This window comes from Leiobunum rupestre, chromosome 6 (assembly GCF_980474605.1).
Source record: "Leiobunum rupestre chromosome 6, qqLeiRupe1.1.hap1, whole genome shotgun sequence".
NCBI classification, from domain to species: domain Eukaryota; kingdom Metazoa; phylum Arthropoda; class Arachnida; order Opiliones; family Sclerosomatidae; genus Leiobunum; species Leiobunum rupestre.
The window spans coordinates 17422203-17442657 of record NC_143389.1 but is presented as its reverse complement, the minus strand read 5'-3'; the positions used below and the strand labels follow the sequence as shown (position 1 = coordinate 17442657).

Below are 20455 nucleotides of genomic sequence, written 5' to 3'. Positions count from 1 at the left end.
AACGAAATTCTCGGAGACTCACATTCTAAAATAAATTTGCATTGTCAAATAAAAGAAGCAAGTTTATTGGAAAAAATAGTTGGAATTCATTTTGAGATTTTCTGGCGCATCTCCAAGTCCATGGTTGGAGTCTTTGCAGATTCTTTTGAGCCTAGGCCTAACTCTTCTAGGCTTGATATGGGTTTTAATAACGCTGGTGGAATATCCCACTTCGAAGACTTGTTCCATTTCCGGAAAGCGATCACTTATTGGTCATTTTCCCCAACCTTTTATTTTTCTAAATTACTCATAATTTAACTTCATCCGCACAAACCGAGCGAGTTTATAAATTTCAATAAAGCTACATTGGGCTGACTAAAATTCCGACGCAAAAAATTCCCTCTCAACTTAGAGGTTTTCCATTGGCTTAAATAAATATGTTACAAGCCAATAGTGTGACTCCCAAAATTACTAGGATGAATAAAAAGGTTAAAATCTAACGTAGTCCACCTTTTTACTGGTTCGTGGTGAAACAAACCGTTAGTGAAGATTTTTGAATGGAATAAAGGTACAGTGGCATACTTATGAGTAATTATGTTACTTATGATAATAATATTATCTTCTTATACTTAGTTTTAGTAACATTATATATTTTACCTTAAAATATATTATCGGAAATTAACATTAGTATAGTATGTTCCTTATACACGTGAGCCGACGCATTTCTTATTTGACGCAAAATTCTCATGAGGGCAAAAACGCGTCTCCTTTGGCCTAAATATGACTTTTTGGCTAGCCATTCCATAGAAATCTTATACTCCTACCTAGAATGCTCCAGTCTACGAGAGAACCTGACGCCAAGACATTTTGTAGCAGCTAGGAGCAACATACACAACACCCCACACAAGGAGAACGCAACCCCTCATAAGTCGTGGATTTTCTTGTGTACGTTTTTCATTGGGTAGACGCTTTAGCGCCTGCTGCCGTCGGAAGGGGAAAATTCGGAAATTGTCTCCCCCCCCCCCGCCCGTAAAACGTTCAGCGTAAAGGCTCGTGACGCTCGTCCAATGAAATTCGTACACAACCCTTCGTTAGCGTGTTTAAATGCTAGCTGCGTTCTCCTTGTGTTTGTTGCTCCTAGGTAGCAGCGACTAATGATTATTTAGTCTTTGCTTAAGCTTCAGCCAATTAGCGGCCATTCATTGACTACGGCAAGCCGCTAGCGCCATAACATGGCGGTTAAAAATAGTAGAAGCTCAGAGATTTTTACAGGATCCATCCGATCCAAGCTCGCAGAATTCCCATAGGTTTTTGCAGGAATTTTTCACATGAACCACTTCAACGTTTTTGGATTTTTAATTAATAATAGTGTTAAGATTTTTTTAGTTTTGTTTTCATATTTACTTATTATAAGGACTATTTAAATGCCATTGTGAGGAAGATAAATTAGATTTCGTTTAGGATCGCTTTGAAAATATTTAAGCCTAGGCCTGACATAGGCCCAACTTTTAAAAAGCAGGCAATGGCAATGGCAGTTTTGAGAGAAGCAGTGACTGAAGGTCCTTAGTATTAACCTTTGTATTTAAAGGCTATTTCACATTTAAAGTAAGTAATATTATATTTATTATAATGTTTGTAGAAACTTAGATAAACAAAAACCTTATGAAAGAGTAATTATATCCCAGAAAAAATACATTACACTAAAGCAGCGGTTCCCAATTTTATTTTGCTATGGAAAATTATCCACCTAATTCTGGCGGAACACCAACTCATTTTTTTACTCATCTTAAACTCTTGACACAAACAAAGATTGCCGCGCTGCGAATTCTCGGAACCCCTGTGACCCTTTTACAGAACCCCAGGATTCCACGGAACACCTTTTGGGAACCGCTGCACTAAAGAATGACACTTATGACGAATTGATGACAGTCATTGAATTAAACAGCAACAATCATACTGATAATTGTCTTATTTTTCAAAACTTTACCTTCTATTTAATAATATGATTTTTCTCTTAGAAGCTTAGCCAAGATCAATGTCTCGCACTCTGCTTAAATTCAACATTCCACTGTTAAACAACATAAGAGATAGTACTCAACGAAGACCGATATTTACTATGTTAAATAAAGTGTTTTTTAAAAAACGGATATTGCAGTAATTATAGTTCTGAGTTGTTGTTCCACTAGGCTCACTGAGCTTCCTGAAGTAATTTTTACCAAATAATCAATTTGAAAGCCCGCCGTTTGTTAACATTTCAAATTGCCCCGAGGCTTAAGGAAACCCAAACTTTTACCTGTACAACGACACATTACCGTCCACCGCAAATCGTTTTCTACATGTGGAAATGAAACATCGAGGAGCCATAACAACAAACAAGGCAATAGTTATCTAAAACGTTTGCATATAAGAGAAAAATCTTAACGAGTAAAGAAACAGTCTACCATGATTAATAATGTTTCAAACTCGATCACGGCCCCTTGCACGCGCTCACGCTCACGTGAGCGCGTGCAGGGGGCCGTGATACGATTGACGTGGGCCAATCAAATGCAGGTTCTTAAGGTGACGTAATCTAAAATCGAATTATTATTTTCAGTAACTCAAACTAGATGGCAACGAGTCGTTGCCGTAGTCACTCTTTGAATCGTGATTGGCTGATAATGACGAAACCTCCGAAAATTTATTTGGCCCATTTTGTATTTATACGGAATCATTCTATGTTATAAGATTTCTATGAGCCATTCTAACCGTTTAACCGACCGACCGGAAATAGTTCCTTCCCAGATGAATATGGAGACTGGGGAGGGGAGTAAAAACCAATGAGGTAGAATAAATAGAGATCCACACAAATCTGGGATTCCCGGGACACGTTTTATTTTTGTAGGAGAATTAGGCTTAAGTTTCAACTTTATCCAATCGTGTTGGTGCCATCTGTTTCTATAAGCAGACACTTTTGCAAAGAATATTATTTATTATTTATTATTAAGAAAAATACAAGTTACGAAGCTAGAATAGCTTGTATATAACCCACAAGTGGAAAAGCAAGAAAAAAAAATAAAAAAATTAAACGGTAGAATGGAGAAACCATAGAAATCTCATAGGTAACTAGAATGCTGCCGCCTACGGCCGAGCTTGACGCCAGTTCGCCTTGAACCTTCAGCCAATGAGAGGCCGTAGAGTGGTTCCGCCAAGGAGGATAATAATCCTCCTTGGATCCGCTACTATAGCGGGAGATAGGTGACGTCATTCTCTCTGGTGACATTAAATTCTTGGCAGAACCACTCTTTGAGCTCTGATTGGCTGAGATCTGGCTATCGTCTGCCACGGCGTTTGGCCCATTTGCCAGTTACACGGCAGCATTCTAGTTACCTATGAGATTTCTATGGGAGAAACTCCCGAGTGCGGCTGCGGAAAGTCCAACGAGATTGAGCAGAAAGTACATCGGCGGGGAGGGAGTTCCAAGTTTGGATAGCACGGAAAGCAAGGTGCCATTGACGTTGTTTGGTCCGGGCCCGTGGTTTGAATATTTTCGCTGCATGACCCCTGGTCTTGCGAAGAGTGTCTAATTTGAAGAAAGTGGACAAATGGAGAGCAGACTGACCCGACCACATGCTCCAGATACACACCAGGTCATTAATCGCGTGTCTGAGAAGCGGGGAGTCCAGCTTGAGGGCCTCATTCCGCGCAACCGGAGGAAGGCACTCGAGGCCCTTAGTGAGTTTAGTAAAACGGTTGTGGGCTTTTGTAAGGTTGTCCCGGTCACCTTGAAGGGGCGGGCTCCACACTTCGGATCCAAAGTTGATATAGGGCAAGACAAGGGAGTTGTACAGGGTACGTATCAGCCGTGGGGAGCGAAAATAAAAAGAGCGACGTGTCAAGCCGGTGATAGAATTAATCCTTTTAACAGCTTTTGTGCAGTGGTGACTGAAGTTGAGGGAGGAGTCCACCCAAACTCCGAGATCGCGCACCGGAGAATCACTGGTCGAGATAGTAGAACCACCCAAAAAGTACGAAGCACAGGGATTAGAACGCCCAAGGTGGTTCACTCCACATTTAGAGACATTAAATTCCATTTTGTGAGCGTTAGCCCAGGCCGCCACAGCCTGGAGGTCTTGATTGAGGCGCTGTTGATCTAAAGAGGTGGAAACCTGGTTTGCTAATTTTGAGTCGTCGGCAAATAAGTAGAGTCGAGAGTGCTGGACCACCTGCGGCATGGAATTGATGAAAACGGTGAAAAGGATCGGACCAAGCACACTCCCCTGGGGAACCCCTGTGAGAGGGGTTTGTGATGGTGAAGCATACCCTTGAAAGACAACAGAATGCCGACGCCCGATGACGAAGTTGGAGAGCCATGTGAGAGCAGCTCCCGTAATTCCGGCTTTCTGCAGAGCAGCAATCAATTCAGGATGGGGAATGGTGTCGAACGCTTTTCTGAAGTCTAGATAAATGACATCGACAGGCTTCCCCTCATCCAACCAGGTGGTCCAGTCGTTGGTGGCGGACAAGAGATTAGTGGTGCAAGAATGTTTGACGCGAAATCCATGTTGAGACGGATGGAGAAAACTGGTGGCCTCCAGGAAGGCACGGATGGGTTTATCAACTAAGCGTTCTCCAATTCGAGCAACGTGACAGGTGTTGGCAATAGGGCGGTAATTAGCAGGGTTGTCACGGGCGCCAGCTTTATGAATCGGAGTGATGTTGGCACTCTTCCATTGCTGGGGTACAATCCCTGTAGTGAAACTCATATTGTACATGATGCATAACGGAGAGGCGAGCGCATTGGCTAGGAGTTTAAGCAGAAACGGGTGTAGCCCATCGGGGCCAGCAGATTGGGTAGAGTTCAACGACAGCAGTTGTTTGTGTACATCAGCCGCGGTACAAGAAAAGGTACAAGAATATTAAGGTTTAGTTTTCCAATAACACGATAGATGACGCCAACACGATTTGATTAAGTTCATTAACTCTCCAACTCAACAAATACTGTCCCGCGAAATGGTAGGTCGTGGAAGGCAGATTTGGATCTTTATTTATTCTACCTCATTGGTAAAATCCGAGTATCTTTTATTGAAGCGTCCATACAAGGAGGATAGGAAGGGAGGCGAAGTAGGAGAGATGAACGCGCCAGGATCCTTGTAAGAAGCTTAGCGCGCGCTAAGCTTCTTACAAGGATACTGGCGCGTTCATCCCTCCTACTTCGCCTCCCTTCCTATCCTCCTTGGTCCATACATGTATAAAAAGGGATATTTGTTGGAGCGCATGCTTCCTAATATTTCCGTGAACAGGGTCTCGCGCGTTTTCGCGCGAGCTCAACAAAAACCCAAATATGCGCGCGCTCTCTAACTTTAACTGCACGATGAATCTAACATAATCACGTGACCTCTCGTATTTTATATAAAGAGCTATTCAAGTCGATTATTTTCTTTCCCTGGTACTATATTTTGATTTTTAATATCTGGCAACGCTGGTTTCCACAGCTAGAAACCGATTGGGGGTCAGGTCATACTGCGTCTTCTGCAATTTTCACGATGGCGTTAAGGTTGTCCTCTTTACCCTTTAAAATTGTAAGATGTTCCAGGCCCTTGGCTTTCATGAATAACGTAAGGTAATATCACAGTATTTAATTTGATAAATTTGTTCATAGGTAATTTCTGGCTTAAAAAAGGAATCAGCTTACTGTTTATAAAATCTTTCAAATTGGTGCCGTTTTAGTTGTCATCACTGAAATTTATCACTGCAATGCCCTAATAGTTGTTAATAATTATAATGAATGGTCAAACTAATGATAATGAAACCTAGGAGCAACAAACACAAGGAGAACGCTAATGCAGTGTTGTGTACAAATTTCATTGGACAAGACTTTTCGCTGAACGTCTTACAGGCAGGGGGGAAGGAAGACAATTTCCGAATTTTCTTCTTCCGCCGGCAGAAGAAAACTGTACTTAAGAAAATTCACGACTTTTGACGGGTTGCATTTTCCTTGTGTGGGGTGCTGTGTTTGTTGCTACTAGATGGAACTAGCTAGGGGTTTTTAGTCACTACACTAAACAATTTTAAGAATATACATTGTCAATATTTAAACCAAATGATTGTAAATGCGTAGCTGGGGTCTCATCATATTCCTAATTGTTTAATTGAAATTTATAATTGTAAAATGGTTGATCATTGAATATTAATGGGTTTTTATTATTATTGCATATGACTTTACAATGAGAGATCAGTAGTTCTTTTTATTATGTAACATGGCCTTCTTGTTTTAATGTGAGGCTTAATTTTACTTCTCCTAACCCAACTCAATTTAACCTAACTTAACCTTGAAATAAACCTACTTTGGCATTCGTTGGGTGTTCTACTACACTCATTCCCATAAAGTCAAATTTATCCTAATGGGGCTCTTACTTCCGTAAGTCTATGAGCGCGTGCTACACTCGCGATAAATTTTGGTTTATCTAGCTCATGTTAGGTGAATATTCTGAAAAAGCTGTGTCTTGTGACGTAAGAGCAACATATTCTATATTTTACTTTTAGCATAATTCTATATTAGTTTGAAAGTCAAATTTAAAAGGTTAATTAAATTTTTTGACTGGTTGGGTATTTTTTAAAACAAGTTATTTTACATGGTATTTAACAAATATTTCCTCTGACCAGATTCAGTTCTGATCAGGCTGGTGAATTGGGAAGTGGTGCTGGAAAAGTGAGTACTAGAAAATAATGAACAGAAGCTATTTGCTAGCAATAACCTGCTGTTAACTTCCTTATGCAACTCTTTTTTTTTCAAATATCTTTTCTTCTTTAGGGTGGTGGCTCTGGAGGATCAATCAGGTAGGTTTCATAACATTTTAAACTGCCGTATCCACTGGGAAATAAAACTTAAAATTTACTGAGACATCTAAAGATCCCATGTAAATGATTTGGCTAACTTGGAAATGTGTAAATTATTCACACTATTATAAAACTTAAAAACCAAAACTTAAATAAACAAGATGGATATTGTCACAAACTTATGACAGGGCTGCGTCAAAATTCTAAGAATTCTTCCCTTGATAATGAGAATTCTCACTTCTCCCAATTTTGATGGTCCTTCTCACAGGAAGTGACGTAATTTCTTCTAAAGGTCTATTCACACGAGCCAACTTTTTGATCCAACTAGATGAGTCAAATTTGAGTTGAGTAAACTAGTTGGTTCGTGTGAATAAAAGTTCGATGAGTTGATCCACCAAAGAAGTACGCGAGAAAAAAATGGATCACTGATCCATTTTTGCTGACTCAGCATTTTGATTTGAAAAGTTGGCTCGTGTGAAAAGGTCTTTACTCGAGCTTGTTGGTAGATGTTGGCTGATTATTAGCCTAACCTAGCCTAGCCTAGGGTATTAGCCTAGCTGATGTTAAAAACTTGCGGAAATTTGCAGATCGGAATTAGAGACAACTCAATAACATATAAAGATCTAAATGACGAACAGAAGCTGTAGGAATATTTTTTGAGACTTTTTATGTTATTTTTCCTTTTTTTAAATTAATTTCTGGACCCCTCTGTAAACAAGACTTTTGACTTAAAGGGATATCCTAAATAAAGCATTTATTTATTTATCTTAGGCTTTTTTCATTGGTGCTCTTGTACAATGTGAATAACTTCATAAAATTAAAGCATTTACGTATGAAATGGTGTTATTAAGCTAAAATGTATAGGCTACTTACTTATTAATAACAATACACAATGATTTTTAAAAATAAATTTCTAGCGACGACTAGTTTTGCCTGAATAGACGCGAAACTAGTCATTGCTGAATATTTTAAAATGACTTAAAGGGATATCCTAAATAAAGCATTTATTTATTTATCTTAGGCTTTTTTCATTGGTGCTCTTGTACAATGTGAATAACTTCATAAAATTAAAGCATTTACGTATGAAATGGTGTTATTAAGCTAAAATGTATAGGCTACTTACTTATATATATATAAAATAAGAAGAATGAAATTAATAACAATACACAATGATTTTTAAAAATGAAAATTTCTAGCGACGACTAGTTTTGCCTGAATAGACGCGAAACTAGTCATTGCTGAATATTTTAAAATTTATTACGTAAATAAAGTTATTTTTAATTTCATTCATCTAACAAATAAGGTATTGATTTAGAACTAAACTGTACAAATTTGAAATCTAAAAACACTACGTGAATATCTCATGGTAATTTCTTTTGTTTAGATGATTTTAAGGAAATAGCAAATGCACCACTTACCCAAAATTTTGGTTTATAATTTTCATTAAAATCATGCCACCATACAAAATTAGTGCAACCATAAGAATTTGGTTTCCTCAAATTAGTTAGAAAATATGACCAGCCCTTTTTTGTCTTTCCTTAAATTTTAAAAAATTTAACACTAACATATTTCTTTTAAATTACTGAAGAGATGCTGGTGGATCTTTTGGTAAAATGGAAGCTGCTAGAGAAGAAGAATTCTTCAGAAAACAGGTTTGTTGTATTCATTAAAGACCGAGACCAGAGCTAATTTCCACCCCTCTTATCCTGTACTTAATTTTTCGACGAGTGACAACTGATTGACGTCTCTGACAGCTTGAGTGACCGCCTGGACAATTCCATGTATTGTAGCTTACCTTTTTTTTGATGCTCATTGTATATATTCTATTCAAAAACAGTCAGAGCCGTCGGTCAAGCTGTCGACGCTGTCACTCAATTTTGTGGGGGTCTAAATTCGCGCACGATAAAATGGAAACTGTTCTCGGCCTTTAAATTAAATTTAATTACTATTATTAATTAAGTTTTATCTGAATTTGCATTACTATAGAAATTATTTTCTGTAATTTGTGAAAGTATAATAAGCAATTTTAATTCAAGATTTCATTATGAAAATCATTTGATTTAATTAAATTATTTAAATCTGATGAAAAGTAACCATAAAGGTTTTATGTTATATAGTACATCCTTAACCCAAGTCATCTAACGCCTTTAATTCAGGTGGGTGGGTTAAATTGTTTAGGAGGGTGGTGGCAAGCCCTTCATGCCGCGCAAGCCAACAGCTTCGATCCTACACTTTTTATTACAGTTAACCTCTACAAGTGTTTATGAAAAGGGGAAACTAAAGAACTCAGGGGAAAATCCCTTTAAGCAGTGGGGAGAGAATTTGCAAACTGTACGCAGGACTGGTTCAAAGTTTTCACCCAGTGCCACAAGCTGGGATTCAACCTTGCTCCTCTTGCTGCAGGTGCAAGGGCCACCCCGACATAAATCAAAAAGTAAAATGTTAGTTAAATCCGAGGGGTAGCTCACTCCAATGATTATTAGGACACCCTCGTATGATTAAATCATGATTAGATTATATTAAAATTGAATCTGAAGCTTTGGCTGTACAAAGATTAAAAATTAGTAAATCATGATTACATTTCTAATCATTATTATTAGGACACCCTGTCAAAAAGTGATCTGCCCCTCGGTTAAATCAGGGTCATCATGGTATTGTGGAGAGCTCATTGCATTAACAAATGTATGACCTTGGCTAAAGTAGTATGAGGTAAAAAATGGGTTGGTTGGATCTGTGTCTTTGAGTTATAACAAGAAGCACTGAAGAAAACTTGGAAAAGTCAGGGAATTTGAAAATGATTCCAAAAGGTCAGGGAAAAGTTAGGGAATTGGAAAATTATTCCAGAAGGTCAAGGAAAAGTCAGGGAATTTGAAAATGATTCCAAAAGGTCAGTCAAGGAATACGGTTTAAAAGAGTAAGGGAATTTAAAAACACCCCAAAACATTTTGGCAAATAAATATTTGAAAGATGTATTAAAAATTAATAAATTTTTTAAGATTTTACCCCAAACCATTCATTTATTTTACAAAATGGCCTGGAAAAAATTGGCAATTTGGTCAGGAAAAACATGGAAATGTTAGGGAAATTAATTCCGGAAATTCTGTATGAACCCTGTCATCAGTTTGGCTTAAAAATATTTAGATTTAGTACCACTAAATATACTGACTTTAATTTTCCATATTTGGTATTTAGTTAAGAATCTGTTTAGAACATTTGATTGAGAATAGTACGACTGGAGTATATGCTATTATTATTTATACTTAGGGAGAATGACTATGCTGAGATGATTTTTAGAGTTGCTAACAATTTCCGTTCATGCGCGAAGGAGAGTAAACCACTTCCCTATAAAAAAATTAAGTCAGCTTGGTTCAACCATGGTGCTGTGAATTATCAACATAGTAATTCTCCCCCTGGGCCCCTACATATAAATACATTCTTCGTTACATATGTGGCTTAGGTAGTCAAGAGTTTTAAAAGTCATGTATTCAAGATTTCTACATAGTATAAATATCCTATGGCTATGTTATTTAATAAATTAAATATAGGGTGTCCACTAAAATATGGACCAGGGCGAATATCTCCAAAACAGTTTTAGGTACAAATTTGAAATTTTTAGGTCGCATAGTGTGTAGGGGGAAACCTACTCTGAAAATTTTGATGACCTTGAACCATGTCTAAATTATCTCGAGAACCATTATTTTTATAACAAAAATTCCAATTTTAATACAATTTCAAAACTTATTTCAAGTTATTAATACATACAATGTGATGAAGAACAACTTTCAAATTGGAATTTTTGCTCTAAACCCAATGGTTCTCGATAGCTTTAGTATGACCTTGAAGACATGGTTCAAGGTCATACAATTTTCCGAATATTAAAATCTCCCACCATGATGAAATTTTCTAGCAAATTTCGATAATGTAGCATGACTTGTTTTGGAGTTATTAGCATTTTCTTGCAATTTTCCCTTTTGCGACCTTTGTGATTTTGGTAAAAATTTTCTCTACTTCTTATTGGTCGAATCCGATCCGGTTCTGGCTATTTAGGCCTAAAAATGTGACTGGGGAACACCTTTCGAATTGGAATCAACTTTCTAACACTTACGGTCTCGAGATAGTTTTTAGATGACCATGAAGACATGGTTCAAGGTTATCAAAATTTTCAAAGTAGGTTTCCCCCTAAACACTATGCGACCTAAAAATTTCAAATTCGTACCTAAAAGTGTTTGGTCCACATTTTGGTGGACACCCTGTATAACTTCTAAATTTATTTACAACAAAAAAAATATTCTCATATGAAAAAGTTTTGATAATAAAATATTTTCCTGTAGCAAAAAGAGCAGCTTAAAAAGTTGAAGTCCCATCTTGAAGAAGAAATTTCTCATCACAAAAATCAAATCAAACAACACGAAAAAGAAATTGAAAGACACAAGAATCGAATTGAGTCATTGCACAAGAATAGTGATTAGGTTTTATACCTAGTAATGTTTAATTTTTATGCTTTGTAATTTAATTGAAATGGTCGTTTCTGAAAATGTTGTACATGTTTTCAACCAGCAAATAGAAATAAATTTAATAGTATAAATTTGAGTTTCTTGTAGTTTCGATTTTTCATTTCAGAAATGCTTCAGTTCATCATTAAGCTAAAAACAATTGCGCTGTGGTGTTAAAGAATTTTTCAACTGTTAGCTGTGGAAGAGAGGCTGCTGCTATAGTGTAGCACCTTGCTACAACATAAGAACCAGGCCCGGACTAGCCATAGGGCAAATGCCCGATGGGCCAGTCTGGTCAAAGGACCATGCTTTGGCACATGTAGTGTTTTTGTGGAAAGTAGGGGGCTGATGTCTCTAAAATGCCTGGGCCCGTTTTAGGTTCCAGTCTGGGCCTGATAAGAAAAACCATGTGCCATTGATAGTACCAGGAAACTATACATGGTGTCTGATTTTGCTCAAAGGGTTTTTATTTCAAAAACGATAAAAGGTAGGTATTTGAACCTTTCCTATAACCAACTTATTTTTTTTTCATGACTCATCTTTGTGGAAAATCCTTCGTTTTCAACCAAACAAACTTCATTTGTACATGTTAAAGTATAGTGGCTCTGATGATGCTCATAGAAATGGGCATGGTTTACAGTGGTGATTTTGGCTTGCGATGTGCTAGCCTAACTTCAGTGCCTAGTTAACATTAAGCATTGTCTAGAATAAAATAATATTCAAATTTAATAAATGCTAGCAAAATGGGTCTTCTTGTGATTTCCCTTAAATTAAATTAACCAATTAACTGTGGCATACTCACAAGGAGACTACCCGAGGTACTCATCGATTTTGTTTAAATTCAGGGATTAAGTAGACCTTGATGTAACTTTAAAAACCTTAAAGGGAAAAAATGTGATGGGCTTTAGTTTTACCATGGCAACCAAAAACGTTTTTGACAACTAAAATATTATATTTCTCTATGTAAAGTAACATGGCAAAATCGAAGACTTATGAAATTATTCAAAAAAATTTAAAACAAAGGTGGTTAAATTTGGGTAAATATATTTTTTGGGTAAATGTCTAAATTTTAGTCAATATTTTAAATTGGGTATTTAAATTTGGATAAGTATTTAAATTTTAGTAATAATTTGGTTTATTACTTAAATTTGGGTAAAATTTTTAATTCAGGTAACTATCTAAATTTTATAAATATTTGAATTTTTGTAAATATTTAAATTTTGGTAAAAATTTTAATTCCGGTAAATATTTAAGTTTTGGTAAATATTTTAATTTGTGTAAATATCTTAATTTTGGTAAACTTCTAAATTTGGGGTCATTCCACGACAAATCAACCAATTTGTTGGAATTTTCCACCCTACCTTTTTAGATTTGGATAAAAATTAGTCTAAAGGGTTATTCTGGTCGATAAAGGCGAATAAATTTGGGTAAAAATCTAAATACAAATAGGTAAATTGGGTAAATTTACCCATTTGAATTAAAAAGGTAGGGTGAAAAATTGCAAAAAAATTGGTCGATTTGTCGTGGAATGACCCCAAATTTAGAAGTTTACCAAAATATAGATATTTACACAATTCAAATATTTACCCGAATTCATATTTAACCAAAATTAGATGTTTACCCAAATTTAGATATTTACCCAAATTTAGATATTTACCCAAATTGAGATATTTACTCAAATTAAGATATTTACCCAAATTGAGAAGTTTACCAAAAAATTAGATATTTACCCAAAATTTCTGACTTTGATAAAGTTACACTACTCTCCCAATGGAATTCAGAAAAAGTTATTTTAGTGTCCAACTTGTCACTTTTTCAAGTCATATTTACCCAAATTAAAATATTTACCCAAAATTTTGATATTTACCCAAATTGAGATATTTACTCAAATTTAGATATTTACTAAAATTAAGATGTTTACCCAAATTGAGATATTTACCCAAATTGAGAAGTTTACCAAAAAATTAGATATTTACCCAAAATTTCTGACTTTGATAAAGTTACACTACTCTCCCAATGGAATTCAGAAAAAGTTATTTTAGTGTCCAACTTGTCACTTTTTCAAGTCATATTTTTTCAGTGAAAAAGACGTCTATTGTTTTCGCGCCAACGCTATTTGTACGTTTTCGGTGACGCTCTACAATTTTCTCGTTGACAATTTTCTTATAGCACCAAGCGGTTAAAATTTAAATATTCAAAAAACGATAAAATATTTTTCGATTTAGATGCAATTTTGGTAGAAAGTGTCCTCGGGCATGTATAATGTACAGTACAAATTTAAACTTTCTTGAAAACATAGTTTTTGAAAAAATCACTTTTTCGAGCAAAAATAAAAAACCCCCTGTATATTTGAGCTTAGACCAGCCCAACATCAAAATGAGCTTATAGCCAAGGGGTGAGGAATTTTCCTTTTCGTTTAAATTATCTTTAAAGCAATTTCGGTATAAAGGCTATGGGAGAATGTAGACCCATTGTCCTACCAATTCAACGAAAGGGTCTTGCAATTCTCTAAAAAGATAAATGAACATTCACTTCTGGTTCGGTGTTATAGCATCATAGGTGTTGCAAGCTTGTCTCGTATGAAATGTAGGTAGGATTTGCTGCTTCTGGTAATTATTCCAATCATTAGCTATAGTGAATACATAAAAATACTTCATCCAAGTACTGAAATCACCAACACCATCATACTGGAGTCTGACACCGATGAAATATGAGCAGCAGCGGCGTAATCTATTTCCAGAGCCAAAAATTAAAATAAAAACCAGGGCGCCATCGTATCAATGGCGGCGTCTGGCTCTACATCATACTTGTTGGGAGAAGAGTTAAGACAGGAGGGATGTTCTGGTTAAGTTGGTCTTTGAGGTATTTTTCAAAATCACACCACTGCCACCAAGTGTAGAATAACTGGGTGTGCTGATCCGAAATAACTATACTCTTTCACTATTTAAAATGCTTTATTCTGTTAGCCCAAACTTTACTATTCAAATATCAAATTATAACTTCCTTAATTTTTAAAACGTGAGTGTCCCAACTTTCAAATCTCGCATATTTAAAATGAACAATGACCATGCTAGTTGTATATGGACAATTTTGATCATAAACCAATAAAACATATTTAACACAGTAAAAATGCCTCCAAGCATCACTTTCAACTAATGAAACTTGATTTGGCAGGTTCCTTAGAAGCATTATAGCAGATCAGCTCTGAAAGTTTCTCGCGGTCAATAATTATGGGAGGTGTTGCTATTTATAACCACAACAAAAACACCTAACTACACTCTTGGTAAAACAGAAGTCCCACTCTAAACATATTCCGATGTGTGTCTAAAAACCAACCAATGGTTATATACTTTTGCACATTCCAAAAGTTCCAATTGATCCAGCCTGAGCTCAAAATTATAATTCTACCAAAAAATATGAGATCTTACATGGAATTTTCCATATACAGGGTGTCCACTAAAAAACGATCCAGGGCCAATATCTCAGAAACCGTTTTCTCTAGGAATTTTTTTCATGTTACGTAGCACGTGCAGGGGGCAAAGAAGAATGATAACCTCGATGACCTTGAACCATGTCTTCAAGGTCATTCAAAAACTATCTTGAGAACCGTAAGTGTTAGAAAGTTGATCATCATCATTTTTCCTGTAGTGTGATTAATGATTGGAATTCCCTTCCCCAAGAGATTGTTTCTATCCCCAATCGCCACACGTTTCGCCGCCATGTCTCTGCCTTTTTTCATTTTAAAGATACCTCTCGCGTTACTTGATTTTTAACCAATATTTCCAAATTTACTCATTTGTTTTCGTCTCTCCCTTTATTTAATTTTTTTTTTTTAATTTTTTTGGTTTTGAGTCTTTCTGTAGCGATGCTCAAACAAAAGCCCACCTGAGGCTTATTGAGCAATTATATAAATAAATAAATAAATTAGAAAAGTGTTCCCCGTCACGTTTTATGCCTACTGGTAAAATTTTTCTCGACTTACTATTGGTCAAATCCGATCATGTTCACACTATGTAGGCATAAAACGTGACGGGGAACACTTTTCTAATTGAAACCAACTTTCTAACACTTACGGTTCTCGAGATAGTTTTTGGATGACCTTGAAGACATGGTTCAAGGTCATTCTTCTTTGGCCCCCTGCACGTGCTACGTAACATAAAAATTTCAAATTCCTAGAGAAAACGGTTTCTGAGATATTCGCCCTGGATCGTTTTTATGGACACCCTGTATATTTCCAATAATAGTTTGCAGAAGGTTAAATTCCTTGGACTCAACCTTGATTGTGCATTATCTCTGAAAATGAGTTTGGTATTAATTTTTGTTGAGGGTCATACTTGTTATTAAGTTACCATAAGTCTATAATATTGTTCCATAAGTTTGTCACTTCGGGGAATATGCGCTTTCAAAGGCTACATGTGATGTGGGAGCAAGTGGATGAAAAACTGTTAAACTCATAATGCAGTCTGTCTCGTGAATAGCTATCAGTAAAACGTTTACATGTGAAGAATAGGAAGTGTCACACTTATGTTAAATATTATACACTTATGATGCTACTTATGAAGTGTTCCATATCACCTTCCAATTAGTCCCAATATAGTAATTGTGGTGTCCTATTTGACAATTTCACAAATTATTTTTCTTTGCCAATTTGGGTGAAGTGTAGTACAGCGGCCTCATCGAATTTGATATTAATTTTGGTTGCGCCTGATAGACCTTGTCACGCAGATGTCGAGGGTATTTTTTATTTTGGCCGCAAATGATTATTTAATTGTTTAACTTAATTTTTTTAATTTTAAAAATTTCTCATTTTCATTGAATTTAATATTAATTTTGGTTGCGCCTGATAGACCTTATCACGTAGATGCCGAGGGTATTTTTTATTTTGACCGCAAATGAGTATTTAATTGTTTAATTTAATTTTTTTAATTTAAAACATTTCTCATTTTCATTGAATTTTATATTAATTTTCGTTGCGTATGATAGACATTGTCACGTGGATGTCGAGGGTAATTTTTATTTTGGCCGCAAATGATTATTTAATTGTTTAACTTAATTTTTTTAATTTTAAAAATTTCTCATTTTCATTGAATTTTATATTAATTTTGGTTGCGCCTGATAGACCTTGTCACGTAGATTTTGGCCGCAAATGATTATTTAATTTTTTAATGTAATTTTAAATTTCTAATTTTTGGGCATTTGCACGTGTTTTGTTGTACTTATTTCCGTCGTGTGTTCGCCGGCAACACAGTTTCGGTGTCCTAATGAATTCCACGTGATATTCCCTTTTTGTATAAAATCAGTTACAGTTTTTGTTCATTTTCTCGGTGTTTTGTATTTTTGGGCCACAAAGTGATATTCCCGTACTTTATCAAATCTTTTACAGTTTTTGTTAATTTTCTCGGTGTTTTCTATTATTGGGCCACTTTGTTAATGGTTGAGATTAAAAGTACATACTTGATGCGTAAGGCTTGGTACTGTCCTCTAGGTCGCGTTATAGATGGCCCATCGCTTTTTTTAGTATGGGGTTGGGGAGGCGCTGCGCGCCCCCAGCGCTTGAGCGAAGCTAGTGCGCGGCGCCGTCAGGCGCCAATACGGGGAGTTTAGTAACGCGTCAAGTGCTACATTCTCCGCCACCCAAAAATACAAAACCACGGTAATTCCCTAAAATTAGTTCATTTTTAACATAAAGTTAATTAATTTAATTATCATTTGCAGCCCAAAAAAAATTAGTTTCGTAATCTACGCGTCAAGTGCTACATTCTCCGCCACCCAAAAATACAAAAACACGGTAATTCCCTAACATTAGTACATTTTTAACATTAAGTTAATTAATTTAATTATCATTTGCGGCCCAAAAAAATTAGTTTCGTAATCTACGCGTCAAGTGCTACATTCTCCGCCACCCAAAAATACAAAAACACGGTAATTCCCTAACATTAGTACATTTTTAACATTAAGTTAATTAATTTAATTATCATTTGCGGCCCAAAAAAAATTAGTTTCGTAATCTACGCGTCAAGTGCTACATTCTCCGCCACCCAAAAATACAAAAACACGGTAATTCCCTAACATTAGTACATTTTTAACATTAAGTTAATTAATTTAATTATCATTTGCGGCCCCAAAAAAATTAGTTTCGTAATCTACGCGTCAAGTGCTACATTCTCCACCAAAAAAAAACACGAAATTACATGAGGCCGCTGTAGTGCAATTTTGCCAAAAATTTTAACCATTGTGAAAATATGGAGTCTATTTTTAAACTTTATCACATAGGCATACATTGTTTACTAACTTAATTAATGTAACCGCCACTAGGCTGCACCTCTGATCATTACAGCTAACTGCTGAGTTCACTCTCTCTAACGACTCATGATGGCATAGCTGCAGGTTAAAATTCCTCTTGTAAATTATGTTTTAATGTTCTATAATTTTATTAAACCAGTTATGATGTATTCAGTTGATTTATTTATGCATGGCTAAATCTAACAACCATTTAATTTATTTTGGAACTTATCCTGATCAATGTTCAATAGGATTTATAGCAGTAGCGGCGCTAAGGTTTTTTCACAGGTGGGCTAATTATTTTGTGGCCCCTAAGAATTTTGTGGCCCTTACAACCATGAAGTGTAGCTACACTCCATTTTACAAATTTAGTGACCCCTTATAAATTTTCCAGGAAGCGAGAAGAGCAAGGTCGTTTTATTGTTGCAGTTCTCGTCGCGTTTATTGGACCCCCTATGACCTTGTATCCAACCTGGAGGGGACACGTGCATGCCCGGGGTATTTCCCGAAATTCCCTTTCTTTCTAATGTCCATTCAAATTTCTCTCAATTTCCGCTCCCTTCCTCCCGAATCCATCTGTTTATGGTCTACTATCTTATTGAGTAAATAAAACCAATTTCTAGAGATAAAGAAAATTCGTAAATTCAAATATGTGGCCTCTTAGTTATAAATATGTGGCCCTTTTAATATAAATATGTGGCCCCTCTCAGAAATGCAGTGGGGCTAAAGCCCACTTCAGCCCACCCTTAGCGCCGCTACTGATTTATAGATCACCAGTTTTTTTGTATTAGACTATCTCAACAAACATCCAACAGCAATGAAATCCAAAAACCAATAGATTATTTCAATAAATGTTCAAAAGAAACTTGAGACATCAATTCACTAGATATTAAATTTATTTTTGTATTTATCTTGATAAATATTCCGTAGGAATATTTATCTTGATAAATATTCCGTAGGAATAGTGATACTAATACAACAAGTTAACGATTGGATTTATATTGGACTTCATCCCAATTAATATTCTATATGAATTCTGACATCGATCCAATAGTGCTTTCAATTCGAAACTCACGACATCACCAATGTAACTTGCCTGTTGATAAAAAATGGTAACTGTCATGTCGGCCACTATTATCACTACAGCTGTGACATTACAAGTTTTCAAAATCGTATCAGACTAACTGGATTTCATCCCAATAAATATTCCATAGGAACTGTGTCACTAAACGCTAAAAAATGATCTTGAAGTATCATTTTACGAGTTCATTTTCAAGATGGATAATCCATTCCAATGTTTCACCATTAACACCTGAATCTATATAATTATACTGTGCCATGAACGCTTTGCAATTGGTCAACGCTGCGTAATAGAGTCCATCTTATTTAAACGGAATCTACTGAAAGTGCAAGACGAGTTTCAAGAGTTTTAAGTTTTTCCTTTTGTAAGTCCAGCTCACTCTGTAAAGAGTTTGTTTTGAGGTTCAATGCCCTATTTTCACATAAAAGTTTTTCATTTTCATTGCGAAGCTTTTCATTGTCACTTCTAAGTTCTCCAATTGTAATAAAGAGAGTTTCGTACTTTTTCAAAAGTTCAGGATCTTCACACGTATGTTCCGCGATTGGCACTGGATCATTGATTTGCATCGGATCATTTTCCGCGTACCAATCACTACTTGTATCCCAATCAAATACCGAAGGAATTGTTCCCTGTTTTAAAATTCTACGCCCAGAATCAAAAATTGTGAAATCACTGTCTTTGAAGTGTCTAGAGCAGACTCTACTATATTTTGTTATTTTGAATGTGACAGCGTTACGATGAATTGCTTTAATCCACTTTTCTCTCAAAAAAATTTCACATTCATTGGGAAATTTGTGATAGCTGACCTGAAACATACGTAATATTGGTTATGATTGTTATCAAACCACCAGTCAGTCAAATCTGATTCATTAGACAAGATTCAGCAACTCATGAAAATGACATAAACGAGAACGTCGACGCACGGACTAATTAACGTCTCTCCCCGACGTAGACGTTCCCATCATTTTCATGTTTTGTTAAAACGGTCTATTTTCAACTTACAAAATTTCCTTTATCATCTTGGTTTGTATTACAACGCTGTTTACAACGTGCTACTGAGCATACTCGAGACATTTCAAAACCGTATGCTATATGCTGTATTATTAATTAATTTAACCCGTGAATTTCGGATATTTGTCTAAGGGTTTGAAATTTTAGTCTTTTTTTAGAGGTTGCGGCAGCGTTGCCGGATCTAAAATCTGAAATTATCGTATTTAGGCCAAAAAATTATCGATTTTCCTGGAAAATTATCACACATTTCTTTTTGGCGCTAAATTTTAATTCATACATAAATGCGTTCAATTTAGATGCTTTTTTTGAAAGCACTACACGAGTTTTATTTTAGGGAAATAAACAAAATGCTTATTATCCTTAATAACTGATCTTAATATGTTTAAAAATGTATAAAACGTACCGATAGGTCTTCGAGCGAACAAAAAGGCGCGAAACTCGGATCAAATAGATCTTCAAGTGAAAAACTAAATTAAATTAAATTAAATAGCCAGAAATTCCAACGGTAGACCGGTTTCGTCCTATTTGGGACTCGTCAGTACCGTGCGGGAAATCTGGCTTGCGACTATAACACCGAATAGAGAAACTAAGACTAAATATTTGTTTAGGGTTTAGCTTTTTTATCCCTTTTCATAATGGACTAATCTACTTATTCGCTAATTATATAATCATTTACAATGCAGTCCATAGGTGGTTCCTTTTAACTTAACATTGCGTATATACTAATCTCCACCACTCTCCCCTTATTCGGCTTTCCGTTGCTATGCAACTGCTTTTGAAATTTTTAATATTT

The 20455-nt window shown here is 35.8% G+C and overlaps 2 protein-coding genes across 2 annotated transcripts; one reads left to right on the top strand and one right to left on the bottom strand.

The window, feature by feature from the left end:
* The first annotated feature begins 5406 nt into the window (after nt 1-5406).
* LOC149939627 (ATPase inhibitor mai-2, mitochondrial-like) lies at nt 5407-11380 on the top strand. The gene is made up of 5 exons (XM_090178826.1): nt 5407-5578; nt 6622-6667; nt 6770-6795; nt 8384-8447; nt 11127-11380. The coding sequence occupies exons 1-5, from the start codon at nt 5502-5504 to the stop codon at nt 11262-11264; spliced, it is 351 nt and encodes a 116-aa protein (XP_090034952.1). The 5' UTR covers nt 5407-5501; the 3' UTR covers nt 11265-11380.
* Nucleotides 11381-18530: 7150 nt separating this feature from the next.
* LOC149939626 (THAP domain-containing protein 1-like) lies at nt 18531-19776 on the bottom strand. The gene is made up of 2 exons (XM_090178481.1): nt 19654-19776; nt 18531-19457 (listed from the first exon to the last, which is right to left on the bottom strand). The coding sequence occupies exons 1-2, from the start codon at nt 19723-19725 to the stop codon at nt 18957-18959; spliced, it is 573 nt and encodes a 190-aa protein (XP_090034607.1). The 5' UTR covers nt 19726-19776; the 3' UTR covers nt 18531-18956.
* Between the last annotated feature and the right edge of the window lie 679 nt (nt 19777-20455).

Bases quoted from the DNA above. Each gene is read 5' to 3' on its own strand.
- LOC149939627 (XM_090178826.1), top strand. From the start codon at position 5,502: ATGGCGTTAAGGTTGTCCTCTTTACCCTTTAAAATTGTAAGATGTTCC. The intron at 6,668-6,769 runs GTGAGTACTAGA...TTTCTTCTTTAG, and splicing joins TGGGAAGTGGTGCTGGAAAA to GGTGGTGGCTCTGGAGGATC. The intron at 8,448-11,126 runs GTTTGTTGTATT...ATTTTCCTGTAG, and splicing joins AAGAATTCTTCAGAAAACAG to CAAAAAGAGCAGCTTAAAAA.
- LOC149939626 (XM_090178481.1), bottom strand. From the start codon at position 19,725: ATGTCTCGAGTATGCTCAGTAGCACGTTGTAAACAGCGTTGTAATACA. The intron at 19,458-19,653 runs GTAAGTTGAAAA...CGTATGTTTCAG, and splicing joins AAGATGATAAAGGAAATTTT to GTCAGCTATCACAAATTTCC.